The sequence below is a fragment of the Myotis yumanensis genome, unplaced genomic scaffold (genome assembly GCF_028538775.1).
Source record: "Myotis yumanensis isolate MYYU_CA2020_CCGP unplaced genomic scaffold, mMyoYum1.0.hap1 SCAF_10, whole genome shotgun sequence".
In the NCBI taxonomy this organism is placed as follows: domain Eukaryota; kingdom Metazoa; phylum Chordata; class Mammalia; order Chiroptera; family Vespertilionidae; genus Myotis; species Myotis yumanensis.
Window position 1 is genome coordinate 61,348,189 of NW_027223761.1, and position 26,844 is coordinate 61,375,032.

The 26,844-nt window shown below is 43.8% G+C and overlaps 2 protein-coding genes and 1 pseudogene across 2 annotated transcripts; all 3 read right to left on the reverse strand.

Moving 5' to 3' along the window:
* Positions 1 to 4,283: 4,283 nt before the first annotated feature.
* Positions 4,284 to 7,493, reverse strand: LOC139018480 (lysine-specific demethylase 4D-like). Its single transcript, XM_070427056.1, has 3 exons — positions 7,329 to 7,493; positions 4,636 to 6,283; positions 4,284 to 4,453 (listed from the first exon to the last, which is right to left on the reverse strand). Exons 1-3 carry the CDS (start codon positions 7,491 to 7,493, stop codon positions 4,284 to 4,286), a joined length of 1,983 nt encoding a protein of 660 aa, XP_070283157.1.
* Positions 7,494 to 7,786: 293 nt separating this feature from the next.
* LOC139018250 (negative elongation factor E pseudogene) lies at positions 7,787 to 8,986 on the reverse strand (annotated as a pseudogene).
* Positions 8,987 to 21,832: 12,846 nt separating this feature from the next.
* Positions 21,833 to 26,438, reverse strand: LOC139018481 (probable lysine-specific demethylase 4F). Its single transcript, XM_070427057.1, is given in 4 exon segments — positions 21,833 to 22,014; positions 22,017 to 23,034; positions 23,036 to 23,253; positions 26,405 to 26,438. Coding segments are annotated over 4 exon segments (1,452 nt in total).
* Positions 26,439 to 26,844: the final 406 nt, after the last annotated feature.

Genomic DNA, 26,844 nt, shown 5'->3' on the forward strand with positions numbered 1-26,844 from the left:
GCTCTTGTACCCAAAGGCAGCTGTAGAAAGCATTCATTCCTGTACTCCAGATAATCTATAAATTCACCTCTTACTTCTCTTGTACCCAAAGTTGCTAGAAGATTTCCAGCAACTTCAAATGCCTCCAAACAGAATGAATCTGGCTTTTGAGACACATTGATATAGGAATCCCTGAAGCTCCACCCTAATTAGGTTTCTGTAGTGGGAAAGACAGTTCATTTATTAGATTAATTTCCCTTGGAATTTCAGGAGTAATCTATTTACCCCTCTTCCCCTTTGTAATTCATTCCTGGCATTGATTTTAAAAAACATCCACATGGCAAATATTCCCACATTCTACTCCCATTCCTGCTCCTACATCCTACTTTATTTCGAATGTTACTGTGTTTGAATATAGGTCCTTCCCTTCAGTGCCAATTTAGTCTTTCCCTCTGGTTTAGAACCTGAAATCCTCTCATCTCTGGGATGGCTGTCTTAGTTGTCTCCATCCTGCTCAGGAAGCCAAAATGAAAAAGGTTCAGGACTGAAAGGTCTTAACAGATTTGGTTTGGTTTTTGCTTGCTGGTTGTTTGGGTTTGTTTGTTTGTTTCCCCACTGGGATTATTTCCTTTTGAAACAGGAATCAGCCTGGCCAGCATGACTCAGTGATTGAGCATTGACCTATGAATCACGAGGTTAGGGCACATGCCTGAGTTGTGGACTTGCTCTCCAGTTGGCGGCATGCAGGAGGCAGCCAACCAATGTTTCTCTCTCATCATTGATCTTTCTATTTACTCTCCCTCTATCTTCTTCTCTGAAATTAATAAAAATAAAAAATAAACATGTGTCTGTTAAGAAAAAAAAAATCAGAAACCAGCCACATGAGCCTTAAAAAACAAAAATAGCCAATAAGACCTTTACAAGGGTTTGCTCACCAACTGACAATATTTACTTTTTAGGTTAAGGTGTATGAAGACACTAACATGTTGAATATTTTATGTGTTTATGATTTTCATAATTGTGCAAAAACTAGAGAAATCTCATTTAAGAACTAAAAAATTGAGTAGCAATATGGTACTAAAGTAAAAAATAATCAGATAATTTGTTACAACAAATACACATATATTACAATTCCTCTAATCACAGATATGGATGTCATTTTGATTAACTAGGAAATCTACTATTTAGAAAGATGCAAGCACTCCAAGAGGTAAATTGAAAATATTTATAAGAGAAAGAAGGCATGAAGATATTTACTCCAAATATATATATATATCTATATATATATATATATAGAGAGAGAGAGAGAGAGAGAGAGATATTCTAAATTCCACCAGTGTGCACTAAGAATGGCCCCAACTCTGGAAGTTCTGCAATATCAAGGTCAATAGGAAATCTCTGTTATCAGCTAGCATTTAAAAAAGAGACCAGCACCTTAGGTGGTTTGGCTCAGTGGATAGAGCATTGGATTATGGACTGAGTTCATCTGGGATGTGATTCAGGGCAAGGGCACTTACCTGGGGTTCTGGCTCCTCCCAGGCCAGGACCCTGGTGTGGGCCCATGCAGGAGGCAACCAATTGATGTGTTCTCTCACATAGATATTTCTCTGCCTTCCCCCCCTCCCCCCTTCTTCTACACTCTCTGAAATCAATGAAAAATATCTTTGGGACTCTCTAAAAAATAAATGCAAAAATATCTTCAGGTGAGGATTAAAGAGAAAAAGAAACCAGCAACTTGACTTATTACTAGTCTCATTAGCTATCAAGAAAAAAAGATAACTGTAATGCACAATAACTAAATAATAATAGAATGACAGATTAGCCTTTTTAAACTGAAAGATTATTTATATCCTATATACAAATACCACCAACCATCATAACTCTCCAGGCACAGACAGTCCCAGCTCCCCTAACATCCCTTCAGTAACCTCCAGGTGGGCTGGCCATCCTCAAGTGGGGGTGGCAGAATGCTAAGCATAGATGAGATGAGAGGCAGTTAATGCTCAAATTCTGGACCACAAATCAGGTCATAGCAAGCCAAGACCCTGACAGGTTGCTTCCTCCCTGGCTCCTCCATTCTGCAGCAACCAGGACAGGACTATGGAATCTCAGCCAAAGGAGAGCTGCTGTGTGTACATGCATATGTTTGTGTGTGTGGAGGTGGCAGGCCTGGATAGACAAGCTGAAATCTATTTCCCCCACATCATCCTCACACTTACTAGGGCTTTGGTTCACTTTCTAAATGTTTTAAGAAAACAAAAAGATAACCCATAAATAGAAAGAAAAATATTTTAAATACATATATCTCAAAGGATTTGTATCTAAAGAACTCTCACAATTCAAAAGAAGACCAAAAATCCAATGATCATTGTACAATTTAGAGGACTTGAGGCGGCACTTCACTAAAGAAGATATATGGATGGCTACCAAGGACATTGTCTTAGCCTATTTTTACTTCTATAACAAAAAGACTGTAGAGTGGGTGGTTTATAAACAACATCAATGTATTTCTCACACTTCTGGCGCCTGAAAAGTCCAAGGTCAATATGGTGGCTGATTCAGTTTCTGGGGAAGGCCTATTTCCTGTTTTATACACAACTGGCTTCTCCTTCAGTTTTACCAATTAGTAGAGGTTAGGGAGCTTTCTGAAGTCTCCTTCTTAAGGGCACTAATCCTGTTTCTGAGGGCTCCAGCCTCATAAACTAATCACCTCCCAAAAGCCTTTTAAATCTATCAATACTTTTAGGTAGTAGGTGATGAGTAAAGAATGAAATTGTGATTAATGAGATTCTAAATCCACTGCAGCTGCCTGGGTTACCCTATCTTACATAAACTCAAGGTCACTGCTTAAAGGAAAGAAAATCTGAGATAGACCTTCTTAGACAGACCTTTATACCCTGTTCCTACAACAGTTTATCTCTTCTTTTTACACAAATATTCTCCTCCACAATATGGAAGCAGTTATAAGTGTACTATGTAGATATGAAAGTAATTGAGGAGATAATGCCTACAATGCTAATTCATTTTTAGTGAGGTCTGTCTCTCCTTTATTGACTAAAACAACTTCTAAAAGTCCTAGTCATACACTCATTTAAAAACCAACTTCTCAATTACATACACATGTATATGCACATACATTTTTTAAGTTATTGAATCATATTAATGGTATTGGTCTGTTTGGTGACATTGGACATCGTTACCATATTATGTCTTTCAATCCGTGAATATGGGACATTCCCACTTACAGGACTTATGGTTCTTTCTTTCATTTCTTTCAATAGCATTTAATAGTTTATACACACAGAATTATGTTACTTTTATTAGATTTATTTTTAGGATTTGCAGTTTTTGATCATACAAGATGCCTTGTAAATTTCTTTTACTATTGTTCATTGTTTAGAGGAAATTCACTGATCTCATTTCTTCCTATTTTCATTAATTATAGATTTCAGGAAAATTTCTAATTATGTGATTCTGCTGAGCTAATAATATACATTATTATAGCTTTCTTTCCTCTTTCCTTTTAGATTTATTTCTTTCACATGTCTAATTGCATTGAATAGCAATCCATCATAGTGTTGAATATATGTGGTAACAGCAGAAATTCTGTTGTTCTTTAATATATTTTTATTGATTTCAGAGAAGAAGGGTGAGGGAGATGGAAACATCGATGATGAGAGGGAATCATTGATTTTGTGCCACTTGCACTCTTCCCGCTGGGGATGGAGCCCACAACCCAGGCATGTGTGCTGACAGGGAATGAACCTATGACCTCTTATTGACCAGGGTCCAGTGGAAACCAGGGTCTTAGGAATCTGCAGAACGAGTCATCTGGAAATTAATACACACTTCCAAACACTTCCACAGGAATGTGAGCTCTCCTTTGGTAGTTGGCTCCAAGCCATCATTAAGAGACTAACAGTTCTATCTATCATCTATCTATCTATCTATCTATCTATCATCTATCTCCTGGTGTAATTTAGTTTAGAACACCTGAGAATGTTCTCCTTATCAAGGCACACTATGGCAGGGGAGGGATCCTGAAGGTGATATCAAAACCAGCCATGTCCATGGCATCTAGGAGTGGGCTAAGAATGCCTGAGAGGTACCACAGCATTCCAGGGCAGCTGCCCAAAGGGGAGGTCCGTTTGGCTAGCAACTGGGAGCCCAGCTTGTCACAGTAGTAGAAACATCTGGCAGCTTAAGAAATGCATCTTTTCTAGGAGATAAAGCATCTTGACTGTGGACAGGGCCAGCCCAGATTGCTGCTTGGCTGGGAGGTGCTGTGTTCCCAGGGTTGAGGGTCAGATACAGCCATATTTGGCTAAATCTTCATCAGTGATAGGCTCAAAGATGGAAGACCGCCCATTGGCAGGGAATGTGTCCCAGGACTCCAGAGAGGCAGCTGCCTCTAGCTTTAGCTCCAGGGATTCACAGTCAGGGGTCCAGGACATTTGGGCAACTGTGGCGGGGCCTGGACCACGGAGGCATAAGAGTGGTCCATCCTCACAAGCTCAGAGAGGCTCGCAGGAGCCCTGTGATTTCCAGCAGGGTCTGTGGGGTAGGACCTCAGAGTCCCAGTGACACAGCAAGGAGTTAGTGGGACATTGTCAGGGAAATTGACTAGAATATTGTCCAGAGATAGCAGGCACGGGCCAGGGTGCATCGGTGCATCAGGATCCAATGGAGGCCCCAAGGGTTGAAGGTCAGGGGCACAACAGCACCCAGAAGCCCACACAGGATGCTGGCCACCAGGGCTCAGTGGTGCTGGGCTGTCCATGGAGGGTTTGTCCTCAGGCACAGGCTGGGCTTGGGGATCCGGAGCTGTGCGCACTGCGCCCACTAGGTGGCGCCTCTTAGCCGGGGCCTGAACAATCCGCTCTTGAGTCCCCTGTTCCTGAGGACGAGGACCACTCTCACGACCACGTGTGCCAGTTGGCTGGAGATCCTGGGCAGTTGTGCCGGAGGTTGGCTGTGAGGATGGGTTGGGCTTTGAGGAGCAGAGGGCCACGGCAGCCGCAGGCTGGGCAGCAGAGGCAGAACCCAGGCCTAGCAAGGGGCGCAGGCATGGCTGGCGCACAAGGGTGTGGCGGCGACCGTACCCGCAGCCCATGCCCACTGATCGAGGGGTATGCGTGGCTCGACGGGGCTGGAGGTGCCTCAGCCCAGATCTCCAGGCCGCCCTGCCCTCCCTCCAGGCGCTCAGCTCCTGGCTGCCAGGCGCCCTGGGCTCCACGTAGTCCACAACAGTCCGGTCCTGCCCGCGTTTCCACAGCTCATAGCGCTCGGGCTGCAGGAGGCGCACGAACACGTCCATGGAGAAGCTCACCGGGGACTCCCCGCAGCTGCACTGAGAGGCCACTTTGCCATAGTCGACCCATCGCGGGGTGGCAAAGTTGATGGCCTCGGCACAGTTGAAGCCATGGTTGAAGCCAGCGTGGTAGCCATAGGGAAAGGTCACCATGAACTCTCCAGCCTCCTGAGTGATGCGACTGAACGGGACCCCGTTCTCCTTGAGGACAGTGGGAGAGATGAGGGCCACCTTGTGCCGCAGGAAGGCCTGGCAGCCCTGAGAGCTGCCCGGGAAAAGCTCCCTGGCCAGGCGCTCCAGGCGCGGGCCGTGTTCTGGGGGCACCGCGTACCACGTTTTGGGCTCCCCGAAGTGCAGGTAGTTGATGCTGTAAAGGTCCATGTCCTCCGTGTGCCAAGCGAAGGTGGTCTTCCACATGCCAAAGTACAGGTAGGGGGTGTTGACGCCTTCGATGACAACCCCACACTCCTGCTCCAGCAGGTCCTGGATGGTTCCCAGGTGGCCAAGGTTCCATTGTTTAGTGTTGGCATCAAATAAGGAGCCACTGACGTCAGCGCCATAGATGGGCGCGGAGTACGGGCGCGTTTTCCAGTATTTCCGCTCCAGATCCTCAAAGTCCAAGTGTGGTGGAGTCTGATACTGTCCACTGTTTGCCAACAGGCGATACTCGCCCACTGTCATGGCCCTCTTCTTTTTGTGGTATTGAGTGAACACACCTGCTCGCCCAGACGCCACCTGCTGGAGGGGAGTGGCTATCACCATGTCACTAACCTCATCGTAGGTCTGTCTGGCTTTCCATTCCTTGGGTGGAATGACCTTTGCCAAGCCAGCTCGGTGGGCACCTTGGGATTCCATGTAACCAATATATTTGTTGAAATCTTTAAATTCTTCCATGGTTGGGTGGAAGGTCATGATTCTCCCACTTAGCTCATTCGACACCATGGCTGCAATGTAAGCAGAGGATTCCCGGGTTCTCAGGGATGTTTTCGATACCTGAGAATGAGGGAGTGATGTCTTCTCTCTTGTTTGACCAGCATTCAGTTGGAGATCCTCTAGCCAGGATCTCCAGCCAAGGTCTGTGTCTATTGAGCTATTACATCTGTATTTATACCAGTTGATTTTAATCCTATCCATTCTATTCCAAAGGTTAGGGCATTTCTCATCTTCATTCCAAGGTTACTCTGTTGTTCTTTTAAGCTACAAGGGAGTAACTGAAGCAGATTATCCTAAATAAAGATTATGTAGCTAAAGCGTGATTGGTCGTAGTTAAAGTGATTAATTGCCCGCCTGGCACTTAGTTAAGGGGTTTTAGTCCCTCCCTAACTCCAGGGAAAGATCCTGACTTGGGGAAACAACCTTTCTCAGGAAGGTGGTCCTGTTTAAAACACATAGCGTTAAGAGGGTGAGCAGACATATGCCATATATGCCAGGTCCCTGGAAACATAAGCTGTGCAGATGTTTCTTCCCTGCAGCGACTGTGTCAAGCAGCAAGGGTGGATCGGCTTCCGGCAGGAACATAACAAGGACATTGAGTAAAACCTGAGGAAATCTGATGAACAGATTTATTAAATAACATATAGGCCTTGATTCATCCACTGTAACAAATGTACCACAGTATTGTAAGGCATTAATGATAGGGGAAACCGTGAATGAGGTAGCATGGGGGTAGTTATATGGGGGGAACTCTCCCAATTCTCTGATCAAATTTTTAATCTAAAACTGTTCTAAAAAATAAAGTATCACTAAGTGTAATAAAATCATAACTAAGAGAAGGTGTCAACGAAGAATAGAAGAATGAAAAAAATTAGAAACATAATCTATTTTTAAAAACAGTCAACAATACAGCTCAATATAAAACAAACAATGATAATTTTTTTCAAGCAGGAAGGCTTAACATTTGTTTAATTATAAAATATGTTCTTATAGAAATTCACAAAGCATATTTGTACAGCTTAACTTACACATATTAAGAACTATTAACATCTATTAATAACCGTGCTTAATAACTGTGCTTCCTGAGGTACAGGAGATATTCTACCAATGACCCATGGCCACCCTGCGTCCCCTGCAGGTTGGTATGATCAGCTGGGGAGTCGTGGGTGTCTGCAAAGACAAGAAACTGCAGCACCAGGTGCCTGCTCACGCCTGAGACTTTCACATCAACGTCTTCCAAGTGCTGCCCTGGCTCAAGGAGAAACTCCATGAGGAGGATCTGCGTTTTCTCTCAGGGGTTTCCTGCTGGGAAGGGGCATGGGATCCAATGTTAAGAGCTGTGACAACACCTGTGCTCAACATCCTTTGGGGTAAGGGAGTGGGGAAGACGCACTGGCCATCTTGCTGCAAATGAGATCCAATCTAGCAGCCGTTGTAAAAGGCTCAACCCATTCCCCAGTGCTGAGAAACCAGAGGCTGAGGGAGGTGTGTGAGCTTCCACCTCAGTGCTTTACTGACACCAGTGTCGGGGCAGGCGGGGCACAAGCTGTTCAGCTCCGCCACCTAGAAGCCATCCACAAGGTTTTCCTGGCAGACATCGTCACTGTAGACAATCTGGGTCCTTTTGTCCCGATGGCAGCCCGGAGGACTGTTGTGGAGGGCGAGGGAGCCCCACACGGACTTGCCAGCGGCGGCATCCAGCATGGGCTGTTTGCGGGCAAGGCTGACCTTGAGCTGCACGGACTCCACCTGCGTCCCGTTGAGCTCAGCAACGGCCTGATCTGCTGACTCCATCTTTTCATAGGTGACAAAGGCAAGTTTCTGGGTGGGTCCATGGAGAGGTCAGTGATGTTTCCAAAGGGGGAGAAGGCCCCACGGAGGAGGGTGGGAGTCATGTCTTCCCCGAACACGTAGAGAGTGTTCCCCTTCCGAGGGGCCCGGCGTTCAGGGAACGAGTCCGACCTGCGGAAAGGGCCTTCTCGGTCCCGGTCCCGGTCTCTGTCTCGCTCTCTGTCTCTGTCTCGGTCCCGGTCCCGGTCGCGGTCGCGGTCTCTGTCGCGGTCTCTGTCTCGGTCCCGGTCCTGGTCGCGGTCTCTGTCTCGCTCCCGGTCTAGCTCTCTGTCTCTGTCTTGGTCCCAGTCTCGGTCTCTGTCTCGCTCCCAGTCCCGGTCTCTGTCCTGGTTCCGCTCAGGATGGCGGTCCCGGCTGCGGCTTCGGGGAGGGGAGACTGAGGAGCGGGCGTTACCACGTGCTTCGGAGCCCCGTCCAGAGCTTCGGGGAGGGCCATCGCCAGCCCCCGGGCCCTCTGCCTCCTCCCCGTCTGGCCCCGGGCCCCCAAGCCGGGCACTGGCAGACACAAAGCTCTCGTACAGAGATGTCCTTTGGGGACGTCTGGGCGACTCCTGCACATGGTCATCAGCAGATAGGCCCCCCTGGAGCGGCTGGGAAGTGGGGACCGGCCCCTTCTCAGGGTCCTTGAACTTTCCCTCTAGGGTTCGAGAACGCTTGAAGCCCGAGTTCTTGGTCTCAGCCTTGATGGCACTGATGGCTCCCGACTTCACCAGCTGCTTTGCCTGCTCCGTGGCGGTGGCTGGGTCCAGACGGGCTGCGCTGGCAGAGAGCGTTTCACACGCCTTGGCTGGCTGTGCTGCTGCTGCTTTGCTTCTTCAGAGCCAGCAGCGCCTTTTTCTTTCTCTTCCGTTCGTTGAATTTCTTCTGCAGAGCCTCCTCCTCCTCGCTCAGTCCGAGGGGTATCACCAACATGGTGGCTCCTGAGGAAAGTCAGTCCGGCCCTGTCTCACCTCCCTTTCAATACCAAACCTGTCGAAACATAAATGACAACAGTTTACAGTCACAAACCCATCTCCTCATCTCTACACCCCGAGAGGCAGCCTGTGCTCTCCTCACCTTCCTTAAGAAGGAGTCCACGGAGCCAGCTGCCTTCCTCTCCTGCTCTACAGCTGTCACCACCCAAAGGAGACCTTTAAGTTCTACAAGTGACAAGATTACCAATGTCACGTGACAGGATCCCAGCTCATCCTGGTTTTCTTTTAATCTCAAATCTTCTACAACCCCCTGGCAATGTCGAGCAGTCATCTGATTGGTGGGGTAGCTCTTACATCAGTCAGGGCAAAGCAGAGGTATAATCCTCAGTTCATCCTAGCTTGATGTCTATGTCGGTGGCCAGAGCTGTTTCATGCCTGGGACATATAAAAAAATTCTACAATGATTTCACTATAAATTCTTGATGTGTTTTTCTGGAATACATAATCAAATATTTCATTCTTTCTATCTGAAAACTTGATCTGAAGAAATGAAAAAAAAAAAAGTGAAACAGTTTAGGGTAGCTAGATATGAGAAATTTACAAACCATGTAAGGGCCTTTCCCCTAAGAAATAATAACATGCTGCTCAGCCAGCGTGGCTCAGTGGTTGAGCATCAACCTGTGAACCAGGAGATCATGGTTCGATCCCCAGTAAGGACACATGCCCAGTTGTGAGCTCGATCTCCAATGTGGGGGGTGCAGAAGGCAGCCAATCAATGATTCTCATCATTGATGTTTCTATCTCTTTCTTCTTCTCCATTTCTCTCTATAAAAAATCAGAGACAATAAAAGTAAATGTAAACTTAGAATTTTGGATGTGATTTTTTTTTAAAAAAAATGTATTTTATTGATTTTCTACAGAGAGGAAGGGAGAGGGATAGAGAGTTAGAAACATAGATGAGAGAAACATTGATCAGCTGCCTCCTGCACACGCCGTACTGGGGATGTGCCCGAAACCAGGTACATGGCCTTGACCGGAATCAAACCTGAACCCTTCAGTCCGCAGGCCGACGCTCTATCCACTCAGGCAATCCGGTTAGGGCTGAATGTGATCTTGGGACATAGAAAGGATATTGAGTAAAAACTGAGGAAATCTGAGTAACAGATTTATTAAATAACGTATAGGCTTTGATTCATTAACAAATGTACAAATATACCACGGTATTGTAAGGTATTAATAATAGGGGAGGAGAAGCAAGATGGCGGCGATATAGGCAGACGCGTCCCAGGTCTTGTCCCGGAGCAAACGGAGTAAGCAGCTGAAACTAATAACACCCACCCCGAATTGGCAAATTTACTCAGCTGGTGAGACGGTTTGCAGCCGGGAAGGGCAGACCTCCCCTGGAAAGGTTAAAAACCAGGGATCTGGGCAGGAAAGTTTGCCAGACCTGAGCCCAGAGGGTCGGAGGGAGACCGCATGGCAGACAGCCGCGTCTCTTGGGACAGACACAGACCCTGACCAGGGTAAGGAGTTCCGCGGGTTTGCTGGCGCCAGGAGATTTGAGATTTGGATTTTGTGATTGCGGAGAACTGAGACTAAAGGGGGCATCCTGAGGAACTGATCAGACCATGCAGTGCCCATAAGAGAGGAGCGTTTCCCAGACCGGTAAGAGAGGAGCGTTTCCGCGGCCGGCCGGCGTTTGTCTGTTTCTTTGTTTTCACTGAACCCTGCTCATAGGACAGTTCGGATACAGACACTCACCTGTGCTGAAGAGAGGGTGAAGGTGCAGACGAGGGGAATCTGGGGAGAGGCTGAGGAAAGAGGGGGAGCCGGAGGAGGTGGCAGCGAATTGAGTGCTGAGACCCCCCTGGGCCCAGGACTAGGGCAGCCATTCCTCCAGAGGGTGGAATTCCTCCCCCCAGCCCCCCAGGCAAGGAGCACAGCCACACCCAGATTCCACCCTGTATGAGATAAAGGATTAAAACAAGCTGATTAGTCCCTGGGAGTTACCAGGGTCTGGCCTATAGAGGGATTTTCAGTCCCACCAACAACACAGAGCAGGGTAAGGATTAAAAAAGGATAGAGAAGCTGTATAGCCTCAGAGGCCAACCCAAAAACACTGCCACCCAGAGGCTGAGCCACAAACTGACTCTTAGGGGAATACAAATTAAGGCAGACTGGATCACAAATACGGCCTGCTTTAAAATCAGGACTGTGATTTACAACACGGAGGAACAGTGTAATGCAGGCAAATTCAACACTCTCCTAAATACCTGGCAGGACTAAGGCGAACCAGGCTGAAGAGTAGAAGAACCGAAAGACCATCACTACTGCAAATTTTTTCTTTTTCTTTTTCTTTTTAATTTTTTCACCTTTTTACTAAGAAACCAATTTTTTTTTCTCTTTTTCTTCTTTTTCCATCACCTGATTTTACCCTTTCAATTACCACATTTTTATTTTTAACCAGTATTATTACTGCTACCATTTTACCATTTTTTAAAGTGCCATTTTATTTTCTCTTTATTTTCTTTTGGGATTAGTGTTCTCCATTCTATTTTCATCGTTCCTTTAGCATTAATTTTCCCTATCTCAATTTCACCTCTTTGCTAAAACCCTCTTCCTTACTTTTCCCCTTTTGGTGTCCTGTTTCTCTTACCCTATTCCTGCTCCAGACTTTCCCAATTCCCTCTTTTTACCCCTTGTCTAATTCCACCCTACTTATATATCCTATTTCCAATCTACTGCTCTAAATCCTTATACACCTATTCTTTATCCTTCTTCACTTTCCAAACATTTTTTTCTCTCTTATCTTTCTATTGTTTTCTTGATTGTTGAATATATTGGGCTTTTTTTTTTTTTTTTTTTATTTGTTTGTTTGTTTTGTTTTGTGTTTTTTCTTCTTTTTTAGGACTGGTTGTGAGGTTGTTTTTCTTTTGCTTTTTCTTTTTCTTTTCTTTTTTTTCTGCTGGTTTTTCCCTTCCCTCCCCCACCCCACCCCGGTTATTTTTGTGCTTCTGTTTTCCCTTACCCCTCTGGATATTACTGGTGGTTTGTAGTTTGCATTCATCTCCAGGGATCTGTTGCTGGAATTTGTTGAGATTAGTGGCAGTTCTATTGGAGTTTGCTCCTCATACCAATAGTCTCTTCCCCGCTTCTACTTCATTCTCTTTTTTTGCTCTCTTTTTTTCCCCCCTCTTTTTTCCCAATTCTATTTTTGCACTCCTTTTTTGTTTGTTTTTTTTCTTATTTTTCTTTTCTGTTCTCTCTTTTATCTTCTTCTCTTCTTTCTCCCTTATCCCCTAATTCTCTTAATTCGGGTGGTCACCTTTATTTGGGGTTATTAATATTGTGAATATACTTGTGTTCAGTGCCTGGTACGTTGTGCCTTGCTCTGTTGTATTTTATGCCTTTAAATCAACGCAGCAGATCCAAGCAACAGCAGCCCCCTGATCACCGCAGCCTCCTGATCACCACAGCCTCCTGATCACCACACCCTCTGTCTGTGGAACAGCAGCTGTACGTGAAGCCTCCCCCCACCAGCCAGAAGAGCCAACACAGCTGTGAACAACACCCACCAGAGGAGCTGCTGCCAACTGGAAAGCAGCTGCTACCGCAACCGTCTGAGCAGCAACCACAACCCAAGGAGCCCCTGCCACCCAGGGAGCAGCCACTGAACATCTCAACATCTACATATGTCAGCGAGATCAAACATGGGTAGGCAAAGAAACCCCCAAAGGAAAGAAAAGGAGGACTCGCCAGAAAAGCAGCTAAGTGAGACAGAGATATGCAACATGACGGAAAAAGAATTCAGAATAAGGTTCCTAGAGTACATGCACCAGATGTTCAAGAAGCAAGAAGAAACAGATGAAAAACTCAACTACTTATGCAAGAAGCTAGAAGAAACAGATGAAAAAATCAACAACTTAAGTAAGTCCCAAGAAGAAATGAAGAGTGACATAGCTTCAATAAAAAACTCCATTGAAAGTATCAACAGTAGACTGGGAGAAGCGGAGGACCGAATTAGTGAATTAGAAGACAAGGAAGCAAAACACACTCAAACTGTACGGCAAATGGAGAAAAAAATTAAAAGACAGGAGGAGAGCCTAAGGGAGCTTTGGGACAACATGAAACGAAACAACATACGAATAATAGGGGTGCCAGAACAACAGAAAGATGAACATGGATTAGAAAACCTATTCGAAGAAATAATATCAGAAAACTTCCCTGAGGTGGGGAAGAAAAAAGTCACACAAGCCCAGAGAGTCCCAAACAAGGTGAACCCGAAAAGACCCACACCAAGACACATCATAATTACCATGGCAAATGTTCAGGATAAAGAGAGAATCTTACAGGCTGCAAGAGAGAGACGGAAAGTAACATACAAGGGATCTCCCATTAGATTATCAAATGATTTCTCAACAGAAACACATCAGGCCAGAAAAGAATGGACGGAAATCTACAAAGTGATGCAAAGCAAAGGACTGAATCCAAGAATACTCTATCCAGCAAGGCTATCATTCAAAATTGAAGGGGAAATAAGAAGCTTCACAGACAAAAAAGGGCTAAGGGAGTTTATCACCACCAAGCCAGCCATGCAAGAAATGCTAAAGGGACTGGTGTAAAAAGAAGAAATATCAAGCTCAGAAAGAAAACAGCCACACACACACACACAAAAAGAAATGGCTACAAACAAGTACCTTTCAATAATAACTTTAAATGTAAATGGACTAAATGCTCCAACCAAAAGACATCGAGTGGCTGAATGGATAAAAAAACATGATCCATACATCTGCTGTCTACAAGAGACCCACCTCATTAGAAGGGACTCACACAGACTGAAAGTGAAGGGATGGAAAAATATCTTTCACGCAAATGGAAAGGAAAAGAAAGCTGGGGTAGCAATACTTATATCTGACAAAATACATCTCAAAGTGAAGGCCATAACCAGAGATAAGGAAGGCCACTTCATAATACTAAAGGGATCAATACAACAAGAAGATATAACCCTGGTAAACATATATGCACCCAATGCAGGAGCACCCACATACATAAGAAAACTTCTGGAAGATATCAGGGGAGAGATCGACAACAATACAATCATAGTAGGGGACTTTAATACACCACTGACATCACTGGATAAATCCGCTAGACAAAAACTCAGCAAAGAAACAGCAATCCTAAATGACTCACTAGATCAGATGGACTTAATTGACATCTTCAGAACACTTCACCCCACAGCTGCGGAATATACATTCCTCTCAGGTGCTCATGGGACATATTCAAAAATAGACCACATATTGGGTCACAAGCAAAGTCTCCACAAATTCAAGAAGATTGAAATCATAAAAAGCTTCTTCGCAGACCACGATGGCATAATGTTAGAAATAAACTACAATAAAAACAACCCAAAATACTCAAACACTTGGAAGCTGAATAGCATGTTATTAAATATTGATTGGGTTACCGATGACATCAAAGAAGAAATTAAAAACGTCCTGGACACTAATGACAATGAAAACACAACAATCCAAAACCTCTGGGACACAATGAAAGCAGTCCTGAGAGGAAGGTTTATAGCTCTACAGGCCTATCTCAAAAAACAAGAAAAAATGGTAGTCAATCATCTAACTCTACAACTCAAAGAATTAGAAAGAGAGCAACAAGAAAACCCCAGAGTGAGCAGAAGGAAGGAGATAATAAAGATTAGAGCAGAAATCAATGAAATAGAGACCAAAAAAACAATACAGAAAATCAATGAAACCAAGAGCTGGTTCTTTGAAAGGATAAACAAGATTGACAAACCCCTAGCCAGGCTCACCAAGAAGCAAAGAGAGAGGTCCCAAATAAACCAAATCAGAAATGATAGAGGCGAAATAACAACAGACCCCACAGAAATACAAATGATTGTTAAACAATACTACGGGCAACTCTACTCCAACAAACTAGACAACCTGGAGGAAATGGACAAATTCCTAGAAAAATACAACATTCCAAAACTCAATCAGGAAGAATCTAAAAACCTCAATAGGCCAATAACTATGGAAGAAATTGAAGCAGTCATCAGAAAGCTTCCAGCAAACAAAAGCCCAGGGCCAGACGGCTTCACAGGGGAGTTCTACCAAACATTCAAGGAAGAACTAAAACCTACCCTCCTCAGACTACTACAAAAAATTCAAGAGGAAGGAACGCTTCCAAGCTCATTCTATGAAGCCAGCATCACCCTAATACCAAAACCAGGTAAAGACATCACAATGAAAGAGAATTACAGGCCAATATCCCTCATGAACATAGATGCCAAAATCCTCAACAAAATCTTAGCAAATCGGATCCAGCAGTACATCAGAAGGATCATACACCATGACCAAGTAGGATTTATCCCAGAGATGCAAGGATGGTACAACATCCGTAAATCAATAAATGTGATACATCACATAAACAAATTGAAAGAAAAAAACCACATGGTCATATCAATTGATGCAGAAAAAGCATTCGACAAACTCCAACACCCATTTTTGATAAAAACTCTCAGAAAGGTGGGAATAGAAGGATCATACCTCAACATAATAAAAGCCATATATGACAGGCCCACAGCCAACATCATACTCAATGGACAAAAACTAACACCATTTCCCCTAAGAACAGGAACAAGACAGGGATGCCCACTCTCACCACTCCTGTTCAACATAGTACTGGAAGTATTAGCCATTGCAATTAGGCAAGAAGAAGAAATAAAAGGCATCCAAATTGGAAAAGAGGGAGTAAAACTGTCCTTATTTGCAGATGACATGATATTATACATACAAAACCCTAGAGACTCCATCAAAAAGCTACTAGACTTAATACATGAATTTGGCAATGTAGCAGGATACAAAATTAACCCCAAGAAATCTGAGGCATTTCTATACACCAATAGTGAACTCTCAGAAAGGGAGATCAGAAAAACAATCCCATTTACCATCGCACCAAAAAAATTAAGATACCTAGGAATAAACTTAACTAAAGAGGTTAAAGACCTCTACTCAGAAAACTACAGGACGTTGAAAAAAGAGATAGAGGAAGACATAAACAGATGGAAGAACATACCATGTTCTTGGATTGGTAGAATCAACATCATTAAAATGTCCATACTACCCAAAGCAATCTATACATTCAACGCACTTCCCATTAAAATACCAATGGCCTTCTTCAAAGATCTAGAACGAACTCTCCAAAAATTCATCTGGAATAAAAAAAGACCCCAAATAGCTGCAACGATCCTGAGAAAGAACAAAGTAGGTGGGATCTCAATGCCAGATATCAAGCTGTATTACAAAGCCACTGTTCTCAAAACTGCCTGGTACTGGCACAAGAACAGACATATAGATCAGTGGAATAGAATAGAGAGTCCAGAAATTAGCCCGAACCAATATGCTCAATTAATTTTTGACAAAGGAGGCATGAACATACAATGGAGCCAAGATAGTCTCTTCAATAAATGGTGTTGGGAAAATTGGACAGACATATGCAAGAAAATGAAACTAGACCACCAACTTACACCATACACAAGAATAAACTCAAAATGGATAAAGGACTTAAATGTACGACAGGAAACCATAAAAATTCTAGAAGAATACAAAGGCAACAAAATCTCAGACATATGCCAAAACAATTTCTTCACTGATACAGCTCCTAGGGCAGTTGAAACTAAAGAGAAAATGAACAAATGGGACTACATCAAAATAAAAAGCTTCTGCACAGCAAAAGAAACCATCAACAAAACAACAAGAAAACCCACCTCGTGGGAAAACATATTTGCCAACGTCATATCTGATAAGGGCTTAATCTCCCAAATTTATAGGGAACTCATACAACTTAACAAAAAGAAGATAAACAATCCAATCAAAAAATGGGCAAAGGATCTAAATAGACACCTTTCAAAAGAGGACATTCAGAAAGCCAAGAGACATATGAAAACATGCTCAAAGTCACTAATCATCCGAGAGATGCAAATCAAAACAACAATGAGGTACCATCTCACACCTGTCAGAATGGTCATCATCAACAAATCAACAAACGACAAGTGCTGGAGAGGATGTGGAGAAAAAGGAACACTTGTGCACTGCTGGTGGGAATGCAGACTGGTGCAGCCACTATGGAAGGCAGTATGGAGGTTCCTCAAAAAATTGGAAATGGAACTCCCATTTGACCCTGTGATCCCACTTCTAGGAATATATCCCAAGAAACCAGAAACACCAATCAGAAAGGATATATGCACCCAGATGTTCATAGCAGCACAATTCACCATAGCTAAGATCTGGAAACAGCCTAAGTGCCCATCAGTAGATGAATGGATTAGAAAACTGTGGTACATCTACACTATGGAATACTATGCTGCTGTTAAAAAGAAGGAACTCCTACCATTTGCAACATCATGGATGGAACTGGAGAGCATTATGCTAAGTGAAACAAGCCAGTCAATGAAGGAAAAATACCACATGATCTCACTCATTCATGGATAATAAAGACCATTACAAACTTTTGAACAATAATAGATACAGAGGCAGAGCTGCCTCAAACTGATTGTCAAACTGCAGTGGGAAGGCCAGAGAGAGTTGGGGGGCAGGGGGGAGGGTAGTAGGAGATCAACCGAAGGACTTGTATGCATGCATATAAGCATAACTAATGGGCATAAGACACTGGGGGGTAAGGGAGGGTAGGGGTTTGTCAAGGGCGGGGGGGAAAAAAGGACACTTATGTAATACCCTTTGTAATAACTTAAGCGAAAAATTAAAAAAAAAAAAAAATATTGTAACATATTAAAAAAAAATAATAATAATAATAATAATAGGGGAAACCGTGAATGAGGTAGCATGGGGGTAGTTATATGGGGGGAACTCTCCCAATCCTCTGATCAATTTTTTTAAATCTAAAACTGTTCTAAAAAATAAAGTATCATTAAGTGTAATAAAATAATAACTAAAAGAAGGTGTCAATGAAGAATAGGAGAATGAAAAAAATTAGAAACATAATCTATTTTTAAAAACAGCCTACAATACAGCGCAATATAAATCAAACAATTCTATAAACCAGTACATGATAATTTTTTAAAGCAGGAAGGTTTAACATTTTTTTAATTATAAAATATGTTCTTACAGAAATTCACAAAGCATATTTGTACAGCTTAACTTACACGTATTAAGAACTATTCACACTGAAACCGGTTTGGCTCAGTGGATAGAGCGTCGGCCTGCGGACTGAAAGGTCCCAGGTTCGATTCCGGTCAAGGGCATGTACCTGGGTTGCGGGCACATCCCCAGTAAGAGATGTGCAGGAGGCAGCTGATCGATGTTTCTCTCCCATTGATGTTTCTAACTCTCTATCTCTCTCCCTTCCTCTCTGTAAAAAATCAATAAAATATATTTTTAAAAAAAGAACTATTCACATATATTAATAACCATAGAGTGAACAAAGTAGAACCACGTCTGAGGCCAAGAAACACTATATTGCCAGTCACTGGGTACCTGACTCAGGCTCCTCCTTCCGGAGCACTGCCTCATTTGCCTCTGCTACTAACCCTGTCCGATCTACAAGCATATTAATTTCAGTAAACAATACAAAATTAAAACTGTACCTGTTTTTTTAAAACATTATAGGACCTTTAAATATAAACCTTTAAGAAGAGAATGTACTCTTTTGTGTGTATTTTTCCTTCATTTGTGTCACGCACATAGCTGGATTTTGTTTTGTTTGTGGGCTGCATTCAATTGTAGACCTTGCTACTGCCACTGAGCCTGTGAGTTGTTTACTCTTCTGACCTCTTACTCCGCTGCTGTGAACATCCTCCCACACATCTATTGGAGTTCCCCGCACCAGTGCCTACAAATTAAGCTCTTGGTCATAGGTCATGTGAATTCAAATTTTACCTTGCTACTGTTTCTCAACAGTTTTCACCAATTACACACTTACTAGCTTCACAGGACATACTCACTGCTCTTCACTTTTTTGTTCGGTGCTTCATATGCCTGAGGGTTACTGAAATTCTGTAAGGGAGGGCTGGGGCCAGGGCAAAGGTGGTTTGCTTCTTTGAAATCTTTCCTTCTGTACCCAAACTATCATTTTCAATTTCCAAAATTTATTCTGAGTTTGTCCACTCTGTGCATCTTCAGTAGTAAAGACTAAGTCAAAATAACCATCAACTCTCCCTGTATCTCTTAGATATTCTAAGTACTTCTCTCTCCCTGTTCAAAGAGCTATGCTGATTGAATATGATGTCACATCATCTGAAGTGCTGTTTTAAATTGCCAATGCCTTATTTCAAGTTGAAAAATATTCAAATACAGCCCTAGCTGGTTTGGCTCAGTGGACAGAGCATCGGCCTGTGGACCAAAGTGTCCTGGGTTCAATTCTGATCAAGGGTACATACCCGGGTTGTGAGTTCAATCCCCCTTAGGGGGTATGCAGGAAGCAGCCGATCAATGTTTCTCTCTTATCATTGATGGTTCCATCTCTTTCCCCATCCCCCTTCCTCTCTGAAATCAATAAAAATACTTAACAAATTAGTGACTAAAAAAAGAAAAAGAAAAAGATTCAAATACCTAATATGAGTCACAAGGTTCTATGGTTCTCCTTCTTCTATTCTATGACTCATACAAACAAGCTTCCTTTCTACTCCACACTAGAGCTATTACATTTGCTGTTTTCTCTTAATGGAAACCAACTCCTTTTGTCAGTTGGGTCTCAGAAAGTTCTCTTGCTCTAACCTTTCCCTGATCACCAGAACCCAGGCCAGCCCTGCCAATTCTGCCCTACTGACCCATCGCCACATATTACAAATTGGAATAATCTTGTTAATTTATTTAATGGATTTGTTTATTGAAATGAATCAGGGAATTAACCACATTAAATATACATATAGCTCGACTGGAAGGGCTCTGTGGTTGAGCATCTACCTATGAACCAGGAGGTCATGGTTGGATTCCCGGTCAGGGCATATGCCTGGGTTGTGGGCTTGATCCCCTGTTGGGAGTGTGCAGGAGGCAGCTGATCAATGATTCTCTCTCATCATTGATGTGTCTATCTCTCTCTCCCTCTCCTTTCCTCCCTGAAATCAATAAAATATGTTAAAATATAAAAATATATACATACATATAGCTTTGAAACAGCAAGAAGACTTGAAGAGAAAAAATTTGGATGATGGTACTTTTGTCCTCTGCTTGCATATGTCTCCCAGCAACTCGGGTACTACTGCTCAGCCCAGTGCCAAATGATTTCCACACAGTCATCCTGAAGATAATGTCTGTACATCCAATTCCCCAGCCAGGCAGTCAAGCAGAACCCCACAACCATCCCCAACTTCATTCACCAACTCCACACACTTTTACTAGGCCATAAAAATATGTTTTGCTTAAAATGTTTTGATATAATTACTAAGACAAGTGAAGAAAACAATAACCTCAAACCCTCAATTGGTTTAATGAACAATATCAGAAAAAAAAGTCAGATATCAGTTACCTTTAATATATTTGTGAACAAATACCGGTGATATCATTTTAAACATATCAATGACTCAGAAAGATCATAACTTTTTTTTTAGTCTCTGCTGACCTAATTGGTGAAAGGGGCCTGGTTTACCAGGGGAGGGCGTTGGGTGGGGGAAGGGGAGAAAGAAAAGAAAAGGGAGGGAAACTGGAGGGGAACCAAAGCCCAGGATTTGTTGCCCCCAAATAATTGTGGAGTCTAGAGGCTGATAAAAAAATTTCATTACCACGGCTGAAAGTCTTTTTTGTAAGTATGGTTTTATTAACCAAAATAATCACCAAAAGCAAGTCCCACCTTGAGGCATGGAGTCTAAACCTCCAGCAGCATGGTAGAAAAGACAACATGCCCATTGTCCCAGAGTACTGCAAACTTTTTATACATCAAATGGGGCGGGGGTACCAAAAGAGTTAATCTAAAATAAATTTACATGACCTATAGGCAAAGGGGTGAGAGAAGGAGGAGGCCAGCTCTCGGATAGGAGCAGAATTTGAATGAAGAAAGGGGTGCTCCTGGAGACTGGCTGTGGGCAGTGGTCCAGAAAGCCCACGTGTAAATAAGCAGAGGCTCCTGGAGTTAGATGTGTCTATCTCTCTATCCCTCTCCCGTTCTCTCTGTATAAAATCCATACAAACATATTATTTAACAAATTACAAACATCCCCGAGGCAGTACTGGCTGACAGACTCATTGGGTGAAGTTCTAGTTCCAGCCTGAGCAGAGGCCTGAGCCGTGTGGAGGTGTGTCAGAGCTGCCGAGTAAGAGAAGCTGCTGGGCCCAGTTGTAGCTGCAGCATGTCCAGTGGGAACCAGGGTCCAGTGGAAACCAGGGTCTTAGGAATCTGCAGAATGAGTCATCTGGAAATTAATACACACTTCCAAACACTTCCACAGGAATGTGAGCTCTCCTTTGGTAGTTGGCTCCAAGCCATCATTAAGAGACTAACAGTTCTATCTATCTATCTATCTATCTATCTATCTATCTATCTATCTATCTCCTGCTGTAATTTAGTTTAGAACACCTGAGAATGTTCTCCTTATCAAGGCACACTATGGCAGGGGAGGGATCCTGAAGATGATATCAAAACCAGCCATGTCCATTGCATCTAGGAGTGGACTGAGAATGCCTGAGAGGTCCACAGCATTCTAGGGCAGCTGCCCAATGGGGAGGTCCATTTGGCTAGCAACTGGGAGCCCAGCTTGTCATAGTAGTAGAAACATCTGGCAGCTTAAGAAATGTGTCTTTTCTAGGAGATAAAGCGTCTTGACTGTGGACAGGGCCAGCCCAGATTGCTGCTTGGCTGGGAGGTGCTGTCTTCCCAGGGTTGAGGGTCAGATACAGCCATATTTGGCTAAATCTTCATCAGTGATAGGCTCAAAGATGGAAGACCGCCCATTGGCAGGGAATGTGTCCCAGGACTCCAGAGAGGCAGCTGCCTCTAGCTTTAGCTCCAGGGATTCACAGTCAGGGGTCCAGGACATTTGGGCAACTGTGGCGGGGCCTGGACCACGGAGGCATAAGAGTCGTCCATCCTCACAAGCTCAGAGAGGCTCGCAGGGGCCCTGTGGTTTCCAGCAGGGTCTGTGGGGAAGGACCTCAGAGTCCCAGTGACACAGCAAGGAGTTAGTGGGACATTGTCAGGGAAATTGACTGGAATATTGTCCAGAGATAGCAGGCACGGGCCAGGGTGCATCGGTGCATCAGGATCCAATGGAGGCCCCAAGGGTTGAAGGTCAGGGGCACAACAGCACCCAGAAGCCCACACAGGATGCTGGCCACCAGGGCTCAGTGGTGCTGGGCTGTCCATGGAGGGTTTGTCCTCAGGCACAGGCTGGGCTTGGGGATCCGGAGCTGTGCGCACTGCGCCCACTAGGTGGCGCCTCTTAGCCGGGGCCTGAACAATCCGCTCTTGAGTCCCGTGTTCCTGAGGACGAGGACCACTCTCACGACCACGTGTGCCAGTTGGCTGGAGATCCTGGGCAGATGGGCCCGAGGTTGGCTGTGAGGATGGCTCGGGCTTTGAGGAGCAGAGGGCCGCGGCAGCCGCGGGCTGGGCAGCAGAGGCAGAACCCCGGCCTAGTGAGGGGTGCAGGCATGGCTGGCGCACAAGGGTGTGGCGGCGACCGTACCCACAGCCCATGCCCACTGATCGAGGGGTATGCGTGGCTCGACGGGGCTGGAGGTGCCTCAGCCCAGATCTCCAGGCCGCCCTGCCCTCCCTCCAGGCGCTCAGCTCCTGGCTGCCAGGCGCCCTGGGCTCCACGTGGTCCACAACAGTCCGGTCCTGCCCGCGTTTCCACAGCTCACAGCCCTCGGGCTGCAGGAGGCGCACGAACACGTCCATGGAGAAGCTCACCGGGGACTCCCCGCAGCTGCACTGAGAGGCCACTTTGCCATAGTCGACCCATCGCGGGGTGGCAAAGTTGATGGCCTCGGCACAGTTGAAGCCATGGTTGAAGCCAGCGTGGTAGCCATAGGGAAAGGTCACCATGAACTCTCCAGCCTCCTGAGTGATGCGACTGAACGGGACCCCCGTTCTCCTTGAGGACAGTGGGAGAGATGAGGGCCACCTTGTGCCGCAGGAAGGCCTGGCAGCCCCGAGAGCTGCCCGGGAAAAGCTCCCTGGCCAGGCGCTCCAGGCGCAGGCCGTGTTCTGGGGGCACCGCGTACCACGTTTTGGGCTCCCCGAAGTGCAGGTAGTTGATGCTGTAAAGGTTCATGTCTTCCGAGTGCCCAACGACACTCCACACTCCTGCTCCAGTAGGTACTTAATGGTTCCCAGGGTTTTTATCACATATAGAGCCACTGATTATTTGAAAATGACATAACTTGTTCACAGACCTAGAACGAACTCTCCAAAAATTCATCTGGAATAAAAAACGACCCTGAATAGCTACAGCGATCCTGAGAAAGAACAAAGTAGGTGGGATCTCAATACCAGATATCAAGCTGTATTACAAAGCCACTGTTCTCAAAACTGCCTGGTACTGGCACAAGAACAGACATATAGATCAATGGAATAGAATAGAGACCCCAGAAATCAGCCCCAACCAATACGCTCAATTAATATTTGACAAAGGAGGCAAGAACATACAATGGAGTCAAGACAGTCTCTTCAATAAATGGTGTTGGGAAAATTGGACAGATATATGCAAGAAAATGAAACTAGACCACCAACTTACACCATACACAAAAATAAACTCAAAATGGATAAAGGACTTAAATGTACGACAGGAAACCATAAAAATTCTAGAAGAATCCAAAGGCAACAAAATCTCAGACATATGCCAAAGCAATTTCTTCACTGATACAGATCCTAGGGCATTGGTAACTAAAGAGAAAACAAACAAATGGGACTACATCAAAATAAAAAGTTTCTGCACAGCAAAAGAAACCATCAACAAAACAACAAGAAAGCCCACTACATGGGAGAACATATTTGCCAACATTATATCTGATAAGGGCCTAATCTCCAACATTTATAGGGAACTCATACAACTTAACAAAAGGAAGATAAACAATCCAATCAAAAAATGGACAAAGGACCTAAATAGACACCTTTTAAAAGAGGACATTCAGAAAGCCAAGAGACATATGAAAACATGCTCAAAGTCACTAATCATCCAAGAGATGCAAATCAAAACAACAATGAGGTACCATCTCACACCTGTCAGAATGGCTATCATCAACAAATCAACAAACGACAAGTGCTGGAGAGGATGTGGAGAAAAAGGAACACTTGTGCACTGCTGGTGGGAATGCCAACTGGTGCAGCCACTATGGAAGACAGTATGGAGTTTCCTCAAAAAGCTGGAAATGGAACTCCCATTTGACCCTGTGATCCCACTTCTAGGAATATATCCCAAGAAACCAAAAACACCAATCAGAAAGGATATATGCACCCCTATGTTCATAGCAGCACAATTTACCATAGCTGAGATCTGGAAACAGCCTAAGTGCCCATCAGTAGATGAATGGATTAGAAAACTGTGGTACATCTACACGATGGAATACTATGCTGCTGTAAAAAAGAAGGAACTTTTACCATTTGCAACAGCATGGATGGAACTGGAGAGCATTATGCTAAGTGAAATAAGCCAGCCAATGAAGGAAAAATACCACATGATCTCACTCATTCATGGATATTAGAGTCCATTATAAACTTTTGAACAATAATAGATACAGAGGCAGAGTTGCCTCGAACAGACTGTCAAACTACAGCAGGAAGGCCGGGGGGGGGGGGGGGGGGCAGGGGGGGTGGTAAGAGATCAACCAAAGGACTTGTATGCATGCATATAAGCATAACCAATGGACATAAGACACTGGGGGGTAGGGGAGGCCAGGGGATTGTCAAGGGCGGGGGAAAAAAAGGAGAAATATGTAATAATCTTTGTAATAATTTAAGCAATAAAAAAAGATATTAAGAAAAAAAGAAAAAGAAAATGACATAACTTGGTTGTATAAAGGTTTCTTCAAATATTTTCACTCCAAATCCTCAAAATCCTAGGTGCCTGGGTCAGATACTTTCAGCTTTCCCCCTAAAATGTGGGGATTTTTCCTGGAACACCAACCCCGCCACCTGCTGGACACAAGTGGACATTACAATGCTATGGACTCCTGATTTTGAGTTTCTTAACTAGGCCTGCTCTGTCTGTGGATTCCATGTAAACAATATATTTTTGAAACATATTTTTTCACACTGAATGAAATGTCATTATTTTAAATCTTAGAGTCTAGATGCCATGTTCCTCAGATGCTATGGTTTTAAATTAATAAGCACCAAAGTCTGTTATGAATATAGCTAAAGTTGCTAGAGAACTGCGTGAAGTGACTATTATCGAACACATAAATATTAACCACCACAACAAAATAACATCTCACCTATGTCACACAGCACCAACTATTCGAACTAGAACTCTTTAGCAACTACAATTATAAAAATATCTCCCAGCTTGCCAATTCATTCAGAAAGTACATCCACGAGTCAGCAGTTTCTTGCACAAAACAAATGGGATATTTTCATTGACAGTTCATTAAAAAATCTTAGTATGTTAGATGTGAATGAAAAAAACAATTTTATTCAATCAGGTCCAATGTAATTGATCAGCCACATGCTCCAAAATGTTCTTTATCACTGCTAGTAAACCTTGTTTTATCATCTCACTAAAGAAAACTATTTTCAGTGAAAGTATTTCTTTGAAAGCTGTATATGAAAATACACAAACCCCCATAAATGCCTCAACAAACTGAAAATTTGAACAAATAAAATAAAAAAATAATCACCAAAACAAAAGGTAAAGATTTAAACATTTTAGACTCCACTTTAAATGTAAATAGTCTTGTCCTAACCAGTTTGGCTCAGTGAATTAGAGGTTCTCAACCTGTGGGTCACGACCCTCAGAAAACAAATATAGCATATCAGATATTTACATTACGATTCATAACATTAACAAAATTACAGTTATGAAGTAGCAATGAAAATAATTTTATGGTTGGGGGGCACCACAACATGAGGAACTGTATTAAAGGATCATGGCATTAGGAAGGTTGAGAACCACTGCTAGAGCATCAGCCTGTGGACTGAAGGGTCCCAGGTTCCATTCCTATCAAGGGCACATGCCCCGGTTGGGGGCTCAATCCCCAGTAGGGGGCGTGCAGGAGGCAGCTAATCAATGATTCTCTCTCATCATTGATGTTTCTATTTCACTCTCCCTCTTCTCTCTGAAATCAATAAAGAACTATATTTTAAATGTAAATAGTCTTGCTTTAATCTCCTTTGAACATTTTTTTGCCAATCCTTAATTCTTTTTTTAAAAACAATTCTTTATTGTTGAAAATATTACATATGTTCCTTTTGTCCCCCATTAACTCCCTCCAGCCCGCCCCCTGCCCCAGGCCCTTACCACCCCATATATGCATGGCCTCATCCGTGTCCATGGGCCATGCATATATGCATACAAGTCCTGGTTGATTACTCCCACTCCCCCTCCCACTCCCCCTCCTTCCCTCTGAGATTCCACACAATGTTCCATGCTTTCATGTCTCTGGGTCCACTCCGTTCATTAGTTTATTTTTTTACTTAGATTCCACATATGAGTGAGATCATGTGATACTTGTCTATCTCTGACTGACTTATTTCACTTCACATGATACTCTACAGGTCCCTCCATGCTGTCTCAAAGAGTGAGAGATTCTTCTTTTTAACTGCTGCATAATATTCCATGGTATAAATTTAAATATATATACAGTGGGGCCTTGACTTACGAGTTTAATTCGTTCCGTGACGGAGCTTGTAACTCAAATTACTCATATGTCAAATAAAAAAGTGAACGAGTGAGATACG

What these genes read in the sequence shown, in the direction of transcription:
- LOC139018480 (XM_070427056.1), bottom strand. Translation starts at nt 7,493, where the DNA reads ATGGAGTTTCTCCTTGAGCCAGGGCAGCACTTGGAAGACGTTGATGTG. An exon ending in AGGGTGGCCATGGGTCATTG is followed by an intron (nt 6,284 to 7,328) that starts GTAGAATATCTC and finishes CCTCATTCTCAG; the next exon opens with GTATCGAAAACATCCCTGAG. An exon ending in TGATGCACCGATGCACCCTG is followed by an intron (nt 4,454 to 4,635) that starts GCCCGTGCCTGC and finishes TCCGTGGTCCAG; the next exon opens with GCCCCGCCACAGTTGCCCAA.